The 17186-nt window shown below is 49.0% G+C and overlaps 1 protein-coding gene across 3 annotated transcripts in view; it reads left to right on the top strand.

Moving 5' to 3' along the window:
• The first annotated feature begins 1659 nt into the window (after nucleotides 1-1659).
• Nucleotides 1660-17186, top strand: part of MSRA (methionine sulfoxide reductase A) — a 342166-nt gene continuing 326639 nt past the window's right edge. For 2 of the 3 annotated variants that reach the window (XM_069728387.1, XM_069728386.1), the window contains exons 1-2: nucleotides 1660-1787; nucleotides 14242-14446. In XM_069728387.1, coding sequence (XP_069584488.1) covers nucleotides 1707-1787; nucleotides 14242-14446 — 286 coding nt within the window. In that variant the 5' untranslated portion in view covers nucleotides 1660-1706. The remainder of the gene's footprint in view (nucleotides 1788-14241; nucleotides 14447-17186) is intronic. The other variant, XM_069728388.1, reaches the window with a different exon arrangement.

Genomic DNA, 17186 nt, shown 5'->3' with positions numbered 1-17186 from the left:
AAACTAACACACACCACAGACCAGACCCCCTAAACTAACACACACCACAGACCAGACCCCCTAAACTAACACACAGACCAGACCCCCTAAAACTAACACACACCACTGACCAGACCCCCTAAAACTAACACACACCACTGACCAGACCCCCTAAACTAACACATACCACTGACCAGACCCCCTAAACTAACACATACCACTGACCAGACCCCATAAATAACACATACCACTGACCAGACCCCTAAACACATACCACTGACCAGACCCCCTAAACTAACACATACCACTGACCAGACCCCATAAATAACACATACCACTGACCAGACCCCCTAAACTAACACATACCACTGACCAGGCCACTTAAACACAGACCCCTAAACTAATGTAGACCCAACCCCAATTTTACACAGACCCCAAACCACACATCTAATCTAATAGACAGCAATCCAGACACTATAAATTAATTCAGAACCCAGACCAGACCCTCTAAATTAACTAACGTAATACAGACCCCAGACCACTAACCTAATACAGACCCCAAAACTAATAGACCACTAATGTAATACAGACCCCCAAACTAATACAGACCCTAGACCACTAACCTACTACAGACCCTAGATTAGTACCCTCAAATACAGATCAGCCGAACAGACCCCAAATCTAACAGACCCCAGACCAGACCCCCTAACCTACTACAGACCCCAGACCACTAACCTAATACAGACCCCAGACCAGACCCCCTAACCTAATACAGACCCCAGACCACTAACCTAATAGACCCCAGACCACTAACCTAATACAGACCCCAGACCAGTAACCTAATACAGACCCCAGACCAGACCCCCTAACCTAATACATACCCCAGACCCCCTAACCTAATACAGACGCCAGACCAGACCCCCTAACCTAATACAGACCCCAGACCACTAACCTAATAGACCCCAGACCACTAACCTAATACAGACGCCAGACCAGACCCCCTAACCTAATACAGACCCCAGACCAGACACCCTAACCTAATACAGACCCCAGACCCCTAACCTAATACAGACCCCAGACCAGACACCCTAACCTAATACAGACCCCAGACCCCTAACCTAATACAGACCCCAGACCACTAACCTAATACAGACCCCAGACCAGACCCCCTAACCTAATACAGACCCCAGACCCCTAACCTAATACAGACCCCAGACCCCTAACCTAATACAGACCCCAGACCAGACCACTAACCTAATACAGACGCCAGACCAGACCCCCTAACCTAATACAGACCCCTAACCTAATACAGACCCCAGACCCCTAACCTAATACAGACCCCAGACCACTAACCTAATACAGACGCCAGACCAGACCCCCTAACCTAATACAGACCCCTAACCTAATACAGACCCCAGACCACTAACCTAATACATACACCAAACCACTAACCTAATAGACCCCAGACCACTAACCTAATACAGACCCCAGACTACCCTAACACATACGCCAGACCCCCTAATTGAACACGGACCCCAGAGGCGCAGAGCAGAGCACGAGTGCTATCAGTGTTGCTGAAAACAACACATTCACGTGCTGTTCTGGTCAGCAGTGATTGGTCACACACGGTCATGTGACCTATCAACAGTCCTCAGTCAATGCAGCAGGAGAACGCGTAGTTCAGCCTCTTGTCCCCGCCCGGCCGCCGTACTTGTAGTCTCTGCAGCATGCCGGAAGTTGTAGTTTGTTGCCGCTGGCTGTCCTCCTCACTGTTAGGTAACTTGCTGAAGTCTCCGCGCTGGTTTGGGGTGAGTGTCAGTGTGACCCCGTGTGTGTCATGTATATATGGTGCGGGGCTGAGGTCCGCTGTGTCTGGGAGTCACAGGAGTCGCTGCTCTCTATGTCTGGACACTTTGCTATGTGTGCAGTAACAGGACCTGATGGTTTCCGAATTATCGGGTGTTCTGGATTATCAGATAGTCACAGATTAGTACATAAACCCGAATTGTGAGTGCGGAGAAGAGAGCAGGAGCCTGCAGAGCACTGCACCCACTGACAGCAGCCGCCTGGTGGGTCAGTGCTGTAGGGTGGGGGCGGTAATGTATTGTCCTGTAGGGTGGGGGGCGGTGATGTCCTGTAGGGTGGGGGGCGGTGATGTCCTGTAGGGTGGGGGGCGGTGATGTCCTGTAGGGTGGGGGGCGGTGATGTCCTGTAGGGTGGGGGGCGGTGATGTATTGTCCTGTAGGGTGGGGGGCGGTAATGTATTGTCCTGTAGGGTGGGGGCGGTGATGTCCTGTAGGGTGGGGGGCGGTGATGTCCTGTAGGGTGGGGGGCGGTGATGTCCTGTAGGGTGGGGGGCGGTGATGTCCTGTAGGGTGGGGGGCGGTGATGTCCTGTAGGGTGGGGGGCGGTGATGTATTGTCCTGTAGGGTGGGGGGCGGTAATGTATTGTCCTGTAGGGTGGGGGGCGGTAATGTATTGTCCTGTAGGGTGGGGGGCGGTGATGTATTGTCCTGTAGGGTGGGGGGGGCCGTATTGTGCTGTAGGGTGGGGGGGCGGCGTTGTCCTGTAGGGTGGGGGGGGGGGCCGTATTGTCCTGTAGGGTGGGGGGTGGTATTGTCCTGTAGGGTGGGGGGCCGTATTGTCCTGTAGGGTGGGGGGGCCGTATTGTCCTGTAGGGTGGGGGGCTGTATTGTCCTGTAGGGTGGGGGGCTGTATTGTCCTGTAGGGTGGGGGGCTGTATTGTGCTGTAGGGTGGGGGGGTGGGGTTGTGCTGTAGGGTGGGAGGCGGCGTTGTCCTGTAGGGTGGGGGGGGCCGTATTGTCCTGTAGTGTGGGGGGGGCCGTATTGTCCTGTAGGGTGGGGGGGCGGCGTTGTCCTGTAGGGTGGGGGGGGCCGTATTGTCCTGTAGGGTGGGGGGTGGTATTGTCCTGTAGGGTGGGGGGCTGTATTGTGCTGTAGGGTGGGGGGTGGTATTGTCCTGTAGGGTGGGGGGGCGGCGTTGTCCTGTAGGGTGGGGGGGGTGGCGTTGTCCTGTAGGGTGGGAGGCGGCGTTGTCCTGTAGGGTGGGGGGGGCCGTATTGTCCTGTAGGGTGGGGGGGCGGCGTTGTCCTGTAGGGTGGGGGGGCCGTATTGTCCTGTAGGGTGGGGGGGGTGGCGTTGTCCTGTAGGGTGGGAGGCGGCGTTGTCCTGTAGGGTGGGGGGGGCCGTATTGTCCTGTAGGGTGGGGGGGCGGCGTTGTCCTGTAGGGTGGGGGGGGCCGTATTGTCCTGTAGGGTGGGGGGGCGGGGTTGTCCTGTAGGGTGGGGGGCGGGGTTGTCCTGTAGGGTGGGGGGGCGGGGTTGTGCTGTAGGGTGGGGGGGCGGCGTTGTCCTGTAGGGTGGGGGGGCGGCGTTGTCCTTTAGGGTGGGGGGGGCCGTATTGTCCTGTAGGGTGGGGGGTGGTATTGTCCTGTAGGGTGGGGGGCTGTATTGTGCTGTAGGGTGGGGGGGGCGGCGTTGTCCTGTAGGGTGGGGGGGGGGGCCGTATTGTCCTGTAGGGTGGGGGGGCGGCGTTGTCCTGTAGGGTGGGGGGGGCCGTATTGTCCTGTAGGGTGGGGGGGCGGGGTTGTCCTGTAGGGTGGGGGGGCGGGGTTGTCCTGTAGGGTGGGGGGGCGGGGTTGTGCTGTAGGGTGAGGGGGCGGCGTTGTCCTGTAGGGTGGGGGGGCGGCGTTGTCCTTTAGGGTGGGGGGGGCCGTATTGTCCTGTAGGGTGGGGGTCGGTGATGTATTGTCCTGTAGGGTGGGGGTCGGTGATGTATTGTCCTGTAGGGTGGGGGGCGGTGATGTATTGTCCTGTAGGGTGGGAGGCGGCGTTGTCCTGTAGGGTGGGGGGGGCCGTATTGTCCTGTAGGGTGGGGGGTGGTATTGTCCTGTAGGGTGGGGGGCCGTATTGTCCTTGTCTGTGCCCCTCTCTGTATATTACTGTGTATATATTTATATGATCCCATCAGGCGCTGCAGCCTCTGCGCTCCAGACTGATCCATGTCACCTGTCCTGATACATTGTAGCAAACTATCAGTCTCGATTATTTGCCCTCCGGCGGTATGTAAAGCGCCACCGTACGGTATTATCCTGCTCTTCTCAGCTGACTTTGTGGGATCAGACATTACCCAGAGGCTTGTACTGTACCTTTTTAAAGGTTTTTTTTTTCCAGATTATTGGATGTCAGATTAAAGGAATTTTATGGTAATAATGAGGAATAATACAGTTTAGGATTATGACACTCTGAGCCGTCGGTCCTTGTGACACCGCTTCCTCTTACATGATGCGGGAATGTTGGGCAGCGATGAACACATAATGGCGACATCACCACGTGCCGCCATGTCCGGGGTTTGGTAACATCTGGCCTCACTAATAGAGATCACGCTGGGCGCTGCCATCCCTTCATTAGTGCCCATAGAGCCATTCTGGTTTATTAGGGGCAGTGTTAGAGGAGAGACATCAGGAGCAGTATGACTAGGACCAGAGGGGGGGATCAGGCAGATTTAGGTTTTTAATATTTCTCCCAACTACGGTATTTATTTACAGTAAATCCCCCTTGTGAATCATAAATAAAATTTATGGTCTCTGTCCTCACACCCAAAAAGGAACAGAGACCCAATACGGACCCTCCAAGCCTAGACCTGTAATACAGACATAGCTTCCTGAGCAGATCTCCTAAATACAGAACCAGCCCCCAAAGTAAATACAACCCCTGGACCAGAACCCAGAATAAATACAGCCCCTGGACCAGAACCCAAAATAAATACAGCCCCTGGACCAGAACACAAAATAAATACAGACCCTGGACCAGAACCCTAAAATAAATACAGACCCTGGACCAGAACCCCAAAATAAATACAGACCCTGGACCAGAACCCCCAAATAAATACAGACCCTGGACCAGAACCCCCAAATAAATACAGACCCTGGACCAGAACCCCCAAATAAATACAGACCCTGGACCAGAACCCCCAAATAAATACAGACCCTGGACCAGAACCCCCAAATAAATACAGACCCTGGACCAGAACCCCCAAATAAATACAGACCCTGGACCAGAACCCCCAAATAAATACAGACCCTGGACCAGAACCCCCAAATAAATACAGACCCTGGAGCAGAACCCCCAAATAAATACAGACCCTGGACCAGAACCCCCAAATAAATACAGACCCTGGACCAGAACCCCCAAATAAATACAGACCCTGGACCAGAACCCCCAAATAAATACAGACCATGGACCAGAACCCCAAAATAAATACAGACCCTGGACCAGAACCCCCAAATAAATACAGACCCTGGACCAGAACCCCCAAATAAATACAGACCCTGGACCAGAACCCCCAAATAAATACAGACCCTGGACCAGAACCCCCAAATAAATACAGACCCTGGACCAGAACCCCCAAATAAATACAGACCCTGGACCAGAACCCCCAAATAAATACAGACCATGGACCAGAACCCCCAAATAAATACAGACCCTGGACCAGAACCCCCAAATAAATACAGACCATGGACCAGAACCCCAAAATAAATACAGACCCTGGACCAGAACCCCAAATAAATACAGACCCTGGACCAGAACCCCAAATAAATACAGACCCTGGACCAGAACCCCAAAATAAATACAGACCCTGGACCAGAACCCCAAAATAAATACAGACCCTGGACCAGAACCCCAAAATAAATACAGACCCTGGACCAGAACCCCTAAATAGATGCAGACCCTGGACCAGAACCCCTAAATAGATGCAGACCCTGGACCAGAAACCCTAAATAGATGCAGACCCTGGACCAGAAACCCTAAATAGATGCAGACCCTGGACCAGAAACCCTAAATAGATGCAGACCCTGGACCAGAAACCCTAAATAGATGCAGACCCTGGACCAGAAACCCTAAATAGATGCAGACCCTGGACCAGAAACCCTAAATAGATGCAGACCCTGGACCAGAAACCCTAAATAGATGCAGACCCTGGACCAGAAACCCTAAATAGATGCAGACCCTGGACCAGAAACCCTAAATAGATGCAGACCCTGGACCAGAAACCCTAAATAGATGCAGACCCTGGACCAGAAACCCTAAATAGATGCAGACCCTGGACCAGAAACCCTAAATAGATGCAGACCCTGGACCAGAAACCCTAAATAGATGCAGACCCTGGACCAGAAACCCTAAATAGATACAGACCCTGGACCAGAAACCCTAAATAGATACAGACCCTGGACCAGAAACCCTAAATAGATACAGACCCTGGACCAGAAACCCTAAATAGATACAGACCCTGGACCAGAACCCAAAAATAAATATAGACCCTGGACCAGAACCCAAAAATAAATATAGACCCTGGACCAGAACCCAAAAATAAATATAGACCCTGGACCAGAACCCAAAAATAAATATAGACCCTGGACCAGAACCCAAAAATAAATATAGACCCTGGACCAGAAACCCTAAATAAATACAGACCCCAAACCTGACTGCAAAACATATACCGACCCTATACTAAACTCTAGACCAGAACTCCTAAAACTCGGGCGTATCTATGGGTGGGGGGGCAGGTCTGACGTGTCTCCCTGGTGACTTTATTTCGCCGTGCCACTGTGTGCCAGCTGTCAGCAGCTCAGAGAAGCAATTAGTTGTGCTCCTGTCTCTCTGATGCGAGTACAATTGGAGCCCTAACACTGGCACTTTCAGGTCCGGATGACGTCAGCAAAGCAACCAGGTCATCTGATCACACTGCTGACATTAGCGGGCACATTATCAGGAGCGGGGAGAGGATTGGTGCGGACACATTATCAGGAGCAGGAAGGGGATCGGTGCGGACACACTGAGGGGGTGCGTGGGATTGGTGTGGACATGGTGTGATGAGTATGATATATGATGAAATCTCCAGTGTAAGACAGGCCACACTTGAGTTTAGGTCCGGTAAGGATGGAGCCGGATCATTGTTCTTCATCGTGAAGGCTTGTCCCCGAACAGTGGAGACTTTGATGCTATGATGAAGCCTTGTCCTGCAGAACACCTCTGTTTTTCTGGAGATAGTAGCAGAATTTTTCCTGCTCCACTGCTTGAAGGAAGTGTCCTCTAATCACCGACAGGAGGTTTGGGAGGTGATTTTGGTCCATCTACAACCTGAAGAGGTCCAACTGGCTCCTCTGTAATATTCTCGGTACATAGCAGTGCCCACCTCCACCTCGCTGGTATCTGAGTGATAATGGAGGTCTGTGCCCGGTACTGATCCAGTCCGGCCCATTCATTTGCTCCATCAGGAGTCGCTCTCATCTCATTAGTCCATAAAACCTGGGAACAATCTGTATCAGATATTTCGTTCCAGTCTTGATGTTTCCACTTCTGTGTCTTTCTCAGTGGTGGTCAGGCTCGGCCTCCTCACCTCGCCTGTGTCTCTGAGCACTGATCACCTTGTACGTCTGTGTCTTGCTCAGTGGTGGCTGGGTTCAGCCTCCCCACCTCGGCCGTGTCTCTGAACACCTTGTACCTCTGTGTCTTGCTCAGCGGTGGTCGAGCTCGGCCTCCTCACCTCAGCCATGTCTCTGAGCACTGATCATCTTGTACTTCTGTGTCTTGGTCAGTGGTGGTCGGGCTCAGCCTCCTCACCTCGGCCGTGAATCTGAGCACTGAACACCTTGTTCATCTATATCATAGTTGTGCATAGAATTTCCGAGGAAAAAAGTAGTACATAGTGGATGCTTTCCTGAAACGGAAAGTACTTGCAAGCAGCATAATACAAAGAATAGCAGGTTTACCCAGAATCCTTTGCAGTAGGCGGAGCTATGCAAATCATCTCTTTCCACCCCTGTCTAATCCACAGCGCTTGGAATCGCCAAGCGTGCAATGCTGCGGATTAGTTTCTAAATTTACACAGCCAACCAATTCCTACCTGTGGACACGTGTTTCGGGCTTTAGGCCCTCATCAGCACAGGGCTGGAATTGGTTGGCTGTATGGAGTGGGGCTCGGTGAGCAAGCGATACATACATGCTAGCCACCTTAGGGAGAGACCCAAGTTGGGCTAAATGTAGCGGGACGAAAGAGACCGAAAAGCCCTCTACTTAAAGGAAATACATAGTGGATGCTTTCCTGAAACGGAAAGTACTTGCAAGCAGCATAATACAAAGAATAGCAGGTTTACCCAGAATCCTTTGCAGTAGGCGGAGCTATGCAAATCATCTCTTTCCACCCCTGTCTAATCCACAGCGCTTGGAATCGCCAAGCGTGCAATGCTGCGGATTAGTTTCTAAATTTACACAGCCAACCAATTCCTACCTGTGGACACGTGTTTCGGGCTTTAGGCCCTCATCAGCACAGGGCTGGAATTGGTTGGCTGTATGGAGTGGGGCTCGGTGAGCAAGCGATACATACATGCTAGCCACCTTAGGGAGAGACCCAAGTTGGGCTAAATGTAGCGGGACGAAAGAGACCGAAAAGCCCTCTACTTAAAGGAAATACATAGTGGATGCTTTCCTGAAACGGAAAGTACTTGCAAGCAGCATAATACAAAGAATAGCAGGTTTACCCAGAATCCTTTGCAGTAGGCGGAGCTATGCAAATCATCTCTTTCCACCCCTGTCTAATCCACAGCGCTTGGAATCGCCAAGCGTGCAATGCTGCGGATTAGTTTCTAAATTTACACAGCCAACCAATTCCTACCTGTGGACACGTGTTTCGGGCTTTAGGCCCTCATCAGCACAGGGCTGGAATTGGTTGGCTGTATGGAGTGGGGCTCGGTGAGCAAGCGATACATACATGCTAGCCACCTTAGGGAGAGACCCAAGTTGGGCTAAATGTAGCGGGACGAAAGAGACCGAAAAGCCCTCTACTTAAAGGAAATACATAGTGGATGCTTTCCTGAAACGGAAAGTACTTGCAAGCAGCATAATACAAAGAATAGCAGGTTTACCCAGAATCCTTTGCAGTAGGCGGAGCTATGCAAATCATCTCTTTCCACCCCTGTCTAATCCACAGCGCTTGGAATCGCCAAGCGTGCAATGCTGCGGATTAGTTTCTAAATTTACACAGCCAACCAATTCCTACCTGTGGACACGTGTTTCGGGCTTTAGGCCCTCATCAGCACAGGGCTGGAATTGGTTGGCTGTATGGAGTGGGGCTCGGTGAGCAAGCGATACATACATGCTAGCCACCTTAGGGAGAGACCCAAGTTGGGCTAAATGTAGCGGGACGAAAGAGACCGAAAAGCCCTCTACTTAAAGGAAATACATAGTGGATGCTTTCCTGAAACGGAAAGTACTTGCAAGCAGCATAATACAAAGAATAGCAGGTTTACCCAGAATCCTTTGCAGTAGGCGGAGCTATGCAAATCATCTCTTTCCACCCCTGTCTAATCCACAGCGCTTGGAATCGCCAAGCGTGCAATGCTGCGGATTAGTTTCTAAATTTACACAGCCAACCAATTCCTACCTGTGGACACGTGTTTCGGGCTTTAGGCCCTCATCAGCACAGGGCTGGAATTGGTTGGCTGTATGGAGTGGGGCTCGGTGAGCAAGCGATACATACATGCTAGCCACCTTAGGGAGAGACCCAAGCTGGGCTAAATGTAGCGGGACGAAAGAGACCGAAAAGCCCTCTACTTAAAGGAAATACATAGTGGATGCTTTCCTGAAACGGAAAGTACTTGCAAGCAGCATAATACAAAGAATAGCAGGTTTACCCAGAATCCTTTGCAGTAGGCGGAGCTATGCAAATCATCTCTTTCCACCCCTGTCTAATCCACAGCGCTTGGAATCGCCAAGCGTGCAATGCTGCGGATTAGTTTCTAAATTTACACAGCCAACCAATTCCTACCTGTGGACACGTGTTTCGGGCTTTAGGCCCTCATCAGCACAGGGCTGGAATTGGTTGGCTGTATGGAGTGGGGCTCGGTGAGCAAGCGATACATACATGCTAGCCACCTTAGGGAGAGACCCAAGTTGGGCTAAATGTAGCGGGACGAAAGAGACCGAAAAGCCCTCTACTTAAAGGAAATACATAGTGGATGCTTTCCTGAAACGGAAAGTACTTGCAAGCAGCATAATACAAAGAATAGCAGGTTTACCCAGAATCCTTTGCAGTAGGCGGAGCTATGCAAATCATCTCTTTCCACCCCTGTCTAATCCACAGCGCTTGGAATCGCCAAGCGTGCAATGCTGCGGATTAGTTTCTAAATTTACACAGCCAACCAATTCCTACCTGTGGACACGTGTTTCGGGCTTTAGGCCCTCATCAGCACAGGGCTGGAATTGGTTGGCTGTATGGAGTGGGGCTCGGTGAGCAAGCGATACATACATGCTAGCCACCTTAGGGAGAGACCCAAGTTGGGCTAAATGTAGCGGGACGAAAGAGACCGAAAAGCCCTCTACTTAAAGGAAATACATAGTGGATGCTTTCCTGAAACGGAAAGTACTTGCAAGCAGCATAATACAAAGAATAGCAGGTTTACCCAGAATCCTTTGCAGTAGGCGGAGCTATGCAAATCATCTCTTTCCACCCCTGTCTAATCCACAGCGCTTGGAATCGCCAAGCGTGCAATGCTGCGGATTAGTTTCTAAATTTACACAGCCAACCAATTCCTACCTGTGGACACGTGTTTCGGGCTTTAGGCCCTCATCAGCACAGGGCTGGAATTGGTTGGCTGTATGGAGTGGGGCTCGGTGAGCAAGCGATACATACATGCTAGCCACCTTAGGGAGAGACCCAAGTTGGGCTAAATGTAGCGGGACGAAAGAGACCGAAAAGCCCTCTACTTAAAGGAAATACATAGTGGATGCTTTCCTGAAACGGAAAGTACTTGCAAGCAGCATAATACAAAGAATAGCAGGTTTACCCAGAATCCTTTGCAGTAGGCGGAGCTATGCAAATCATCTCTTTCCACCCCTGTCTAATCCACAGCGCTTGGAATCGCCAAGCGTGCAATGCTGCGGATTAGTTTCTAAATTTACACAGCCAACCAATTCCTAATTCCAACCAAATCGCTTGCTCACCGAGCCCCACTCCATACAGCCAACCAATTCCAGCCCTGTGCTGATGAGGGCCTAAAGCCCGAAACACGTGTCCACAGGTAGGAATTGGTTGGCTGTGTAAATTTAGAAACTAATCCGCAGCATTGCACGCTTGGCGATTCCAAGCGCTGTGGATTAGACAGGGGTGGAAAGAGATGATTTGCATAGCTCCGCCTACTGCAAAGGATTCTGGGTAAACCTGCTATTCTTTGTATTATGCTGCTTGCAAGTACTTTCCGTTTCAGGAAAGCATCCACTATGTATTTCCTTTAAGTAGAGGGCTTTTCGGTCTCTTTCGTCCCGCTACATTTAGCCCAACTTGGGTCTCTCCCTAAGGTGGCTAGCATGTATGTATCGCTTGCTCACCGAGCCCCACTCCATACAGCCAACCAATTCCAGCCCTGTGCTGATGAGGGCCTAAAGCCCGAAACACGTGTCCACAGGTAGGAATTGGTTGGCTGTGTAAATTTAGAAACTAATCCGCAGCATTGCACGCTTGGCGATTCCAAGCGCTGTGGATTAGACAGGGGTGGAAAGAGATGATTTGCATAGCTCCGCCTACTGCAAAGGATTCTGGGTAAACCTGCTATTCTTTGTATTATGCTGCTTGCAAGTACTTTCCGTTTCAGGAAAGCATCCACTATGTATTTCCTTTAAGTAGAGGGCTTTTCGGTCTCTTTCGTCCCGCTACATTTAGCCCAACTTGGGTCTCTCCCTAAGGTGGCTAGCATGTATGTATCGAGGAAAAAAGGACAGGGATGAAAGTAACCATCCTTCTTCTGCGAACAAACGGCAACCATCCCCACAGAAGAATAGTCTACCTCAACCACAAAAGGCAAGTTGACTGACGACAGGAGCTTTAGAGAAGACTGTCTTGAGAGCAGTAAAAGCATCAGTAGACGAAGAGGAAAAGTCAGTACCATCCTTGGTCGTATGAGTAAGAAGTTTGATTATGACTCAAAAGTTCTTAATGAACTTACGATAATTAGCAAAACCTAAAAATCTCTAAAGCTTTAAGATAGGTTGTATCTAAGATAGCTTCAATCAAGGTTGGACTGTATAAGACCTATGTGGTGGAGGAACTTCACATTGAGTCTCAGAGAAAATATCCTCAGAATTCTAAATAAAATCTGGAAGACGAGATCTCACAGATGACAGAGATTTAGATAAACAGTTGTAAAAACAAAAATTCCCCCAAGACTTAACCTCGCGAGTCTCCCAACTGATGGTAGGATTGTGTCTCCGCAACCGGGGCATATCCAACGCAACTTTAGATGGCAAGGAAGGAAGAACCATGAATGAAATAGATTCTGTGTGTAACACTCCCATTCTCAAACACACATTCTCCACCTTAGAAGTAACATGACTTTGGGTAACGAGAGAATTATCAGTTGCGGTAACTTGAATAAGATGACTAAGAGTTGACACTGTGAACCCACAATCAACAGAAAAAATCACTGTCAATAAGAAATAAGGCTGAACCCGAGTCAACAAATGCAGAGGTAACCAAAGACACTAAAAACAACCAGTAGTCTGAATGAGAGAGAACTTCAAACCTTTAGAATCCGTGTCCTCACATATTAATCTTTTCTTTCTTTTTCTTTAGCTTTAACAAATTCATTATTTTATCTGAAACACTATATCATTACATGACCTGTTCGACCTCAGTATAGACAGAAACGAGCCAGTGTTTCAAGTAGTTAAATCCCTCCTTGGACTCTCTGCAGGCCATAATTTGCATTGGTCCTCCTGCCTAAATAGGAGGAGAATGAAAAGTCTCAAAAACACCCTCAAATGTTTTCTTATCCCTAAGACGTCTGCCAGTGACATGGCCTCTTCCAGGAAAAGTGGGGAGGAACTATAAACCATCTTGTATCTAGCTAGAATGACCCTAGCAGAATTGATTGTGGAGATCTGGGTCATTCCAGGAGGTCTCCACTGTCCAGCGTCTCAACTGACAGCAGTAGTTCTCCATTCTACGATTTCCCAGAACCAACCTGTGAACCATTGATTCAGCAACAGCAACTTTATCGGGGTCTTCATAAACGAGCCCCAGAGCAGAGAGAAAAGCGTCAATTGAGGAAATTACTGGAGAATCCTCAGGCAGATAAAATGCCCAACCCTGAGGATCTTTACGGAGCAACTAACAAGCACCCACGCGTTCTCGCTTTCCTCCGGATGAGGCAGGATGAAGAAGAAAAAAACAACTTGCATGAAGAAAGAAAAATGGAAAACGTGCTTCTGTCCCTGTTGAAAGAATCCAGCAGATTGACCTGAGGCTCAGATGACTGTTTTAGGTGGAGTAGAATCTGCGTTAACCCATCCTGTTTTTGCCTCTTCATATTTACCACCTCCAAGGACAAGGACCATAATTCCGCATCCAGAGCATCCACAGTGCCCATGACGGCTTCTCGGGACACAAAAATGGAGTGGGCTGATCATAATGTTCTGAATAAATAGCAACTCACTCTGGAAAATAAGTAACTATCTAAAAAGTGCAACTGACCCTGACTGTTCCTGTACGTACAATCTAGAGATCCTGACCAGCAGTATCTAAAGGTTCCTGCGTGAGCAGAGAGAGCTCTAGCCACAGAAAAGAAGATGGCAGCTTGGACCTATTCTCCCTGAAAAAGACCATTGAGTACTTCACGTGAATTACCTACAAAAAGGAAAGTGTGCTTGAAAAAAAGGAAAGATTCCAGAGTGAGTAAAATAAACCACAAAATAAAGTATAAAGTGCATACTGTTAGAAAATATACTGCCTACTTCCTGAAAAGAAACAAGAAAGGTGCAAAGTAAAGAACAGAAACAGTAAAGACTGTAGCTGGGATTTCATTGACTGGCTTTGCTATTGCAAAATGGGGGAACATCCAAAAAAACTATCACCAGTAGGAAATGACAGCAGGGATCAGAATATAAAGCTGCACCCGAAAGGTGATAGGGTGGACAAATTTGCATTATACAGGTGTTTTCAACAGAGTGCAGGCAGAATAACAAACCTAAACAAACACCTGGAGAATAGGTGTCTGCTGTGGCTCAGTGGACAGAAACGCCGACCACAAAGTGTAGGCTCAAGAGTTCGAACCCAGGAGAATGACAGAGGCTTTACAGGAACTTGTTGTATTGGTCAATAGAAGTATAAAATGTTATGGAATGCTAATAATTGTATTTTGTACTCTCTAAGTTTCGCTTCCTAATTGCGGTGATGTTTAATACTCTACAGATCACAGCGTGTTGTGTATCCTGGGTTTGTGAATCCCCCTGGATCTTCCTGAAGCCCATGCTGACCTCGCCTCGTCTACTCGCCTCACGGATATTTCTATTCCAGCTGTTCGGTCATAATTACATGGGAGACATGAGTTCTAAAACCCAGTTACCCAGCAAGGATCAAGCTTTGACTGGTGGGTCCAAGAAGATGCACGTTACTGGTAGGTCGCATGTATAATATTAATTTTGAGAAGGCGCTGTCTATCTTTTGCATAAATGCATGTATTTGGAGCTAAAAATCTATTTTGCTGTTGTGTTTTATGAAACATGTTGCATCATTTTGGCTTTTACAAACTCCAGGGCATTCAACTTTGATTTGTGTCATGGTCATAAAACTTTCGAGAGGGGTTCACAAAAAAACAAACAGATTAACCCCTTCCCTATATTTGCAGAGTATATACGGTATCTGGTCGGGAAATATTTCCTGATAGATGCAGTATATATATGTGTCTTCCGCGCACAGGAGGCTGTATGTATGCATATATCTATGTATGTATGTATGCATGTATGTGTATATCTATATCTTCCTTCTCGCCCCCAATGGCGGTGGTTTTTGTTGTCCTTCCTCATTCTCGGTTCTTCTACCAGAGGCCTCGGAGTCTGAGGGTTCTGCGCAGGATCTTGGCTGTTCCCAGCATTGCTCTTTTCTGGACAGAGAGCTCAGATGTTGCTGCTGGGATCTGTTGTAGCCATTTTCCAAACTTAGGGGTCACTGCTCCAAGTGCTCCTATCTCCACTGGAACCACTGTTGCCTTCACCTTCCACATCTTCTCCAGTTCTCCTTTGAGGTCCTGGTATTTCTCCAGGTTCTCATATTCCTTCTTTCTGATGTTGCTGTCACTTGGCACTGCCACATATATTATCATTGCTGTCTTCTGATCCTTGTCTACTATCACAATGTCTGGTTGCTTAGTCCAAAACCTGCTTAACCGTCTGGACCTTGAAGTCCCACAGGATTTTAGCCCTTTCATTCTCCACCACTTTCTCTGGGGTCTCCCACCTGGACTTAGGAGGACTTAGCCCATATGCTGTGCAGATGTTCCTGTATACAATTCCCGCTAATTGGTTGTGGTGTTCGGTATACGCTGTTCTTGCATTTTGCCACTATGTGTTGGACGGTTTCTGAGGTTTCTTTGCATAGTCTGCACCTTGAGTCTTGTCTTGTGTGGTAGATTCCTGCTTCTATGAATCTGGTACTTAGTGCTTGTTCTTTTGCTTCTATGGTTAGTGCCTCGGTGCTGTCTCGGAGTCCAGCTTTCTCCAGCCCTCGGTAGGATTCTTCCACATCGGCCACCTCCATTATCTGTCGTTGGTACATCCCATGCAGCGGCTTGTCTTGCCATGGCGCTTCATGGTCCTGTTCTTCCTTCCAGATCTGCTGGCATTGTTGCCTTAGACTTTCTCTTTTTCTGATGTAAATATTATATATATCTACTATATAATTGTCTAAGGGTCACTTCCGTCTGTCTGTTCTGTCTGTCTTTCACAGTTATTCATTCGCTGATTGGTCTCGGCAGCTGCCTGTCATGGCTGCCGCAACCAATCAGCGACGGGCACAGTCTGGAAGAAAATAGCCGCTCCTTCCTCCCCGCAGTCAGTGCTTATCGCCCGCATACTCCCCTCCGGTCACCGCTAACACAGGGTTAATGCCGGCGGTAACGGATCGCGTTATGCCGCGGGTAACACACTCCGTTACCGCCGCTATTAACCCTGTGTGTCCCCAACTTTTTACTATTGACGCTGCCTATGCGGCATCAAAAGTAAAAAATGTAATGTTAAAAATAATAATAATAAAAAAAAAACCTGCTATACGCACCTTACGTTGCCGCTTGTGCCGGCCTCCATCCTCTGTTGCAGGTTCCGGTGGCAGAAGGACCTGCCATGACGTCACGGTCATGTGACCGCGACGTCATCACAGGCCTTGCGCTCATAACAACCCTGGGACCGGAAGCTGCCGTGGACTACAAGGGGCCCTCGGAAAGGTGAGTATATGTTTATTTTTTTATTTTTTAACCTGTGACAAACCTGGCTGGGCAATATACTACGTAGCTGGGCAATATACTACGTGGCTCTGTGCTGTATACTACGTCACTGGGCAATATACTACTTGGCTGGGCAATATACTACGTTGCTGGGTAGTAGACTACGTGGCTCTGTGCTGTATACTACGTCACTGGGCAACATACTAGGTAACTTGGCAATCTCTTGCCCGCTCGTGCCGCTTACACCTAAAGAACATCTCTAGAATCCGCCCTTTTCTCACCATGGAGACAGCTAAAACCCTCACTGTCGCCCTGATCCACTCCCGCCTGGACTACTGTAACGCTGTATTAATTGGCCTCCCCCTCACTCGACTTTCCCCTCTCCAGTCTATACTTAATGCAGCAGTCAGGGTCGTCCATCTGGCTAATCGTTACTCGGACGCGTCCGCTCTTCGCCAGTCGTTACACTGGCTACCCATTCATTACAGGATACAATTCAAAGTACTTGTTCTCACCCACAAAGCTCTCCACAGTGCGGCACCCCCTTACATCTCCTCCCTCATTTCTGTCTATCAGAATAACAGACCACTGCGCTCTGCAAATGACTTTCGGCTAACCTCTGCACTAATCCGTACCTCCCACTCCCGACTCCAAGACTTCTCCCGTGCTGCGCCAATCCTCTGGAATGCTCTACCCCAAGATATTAGGACCATCCATAATTTGCATAGTTTTAGGCGCTCGCTCAAAACACATTTGTTCAGAGCGGCCTATCACGTTCACTAATCAGTTATTTTATGTTTGTGTGTGTGTAGCCCATTCACTATCCCCATCTATTCCCCAACCCCTGAAGATGGCTGGACCATGATTGTAAATACATAATTGTAAATACACACCTGTACTTTGTATCTCCCCCACCCCA

Source organism: Ranitomeya imitator, chromosome 5 (assembly GCF_032444005.1).
Source record: "Ranitomeya imitator isolate aRanImi1 chromosome 5, aRanImi1.pri, whole genome shotgun sequence".
Lineage (NCBI taxonomy): Eukaryota > Metazoa > Chordata > Amphibia > Anura > Dendrobatidae > Ranitomeya > Ranitomeya imitator.
The sequence above is the reverse complement of the archived record's forward strand: the minus strand, read 5'-3'. Positions and strand labels throughout refer to the sequence as shown.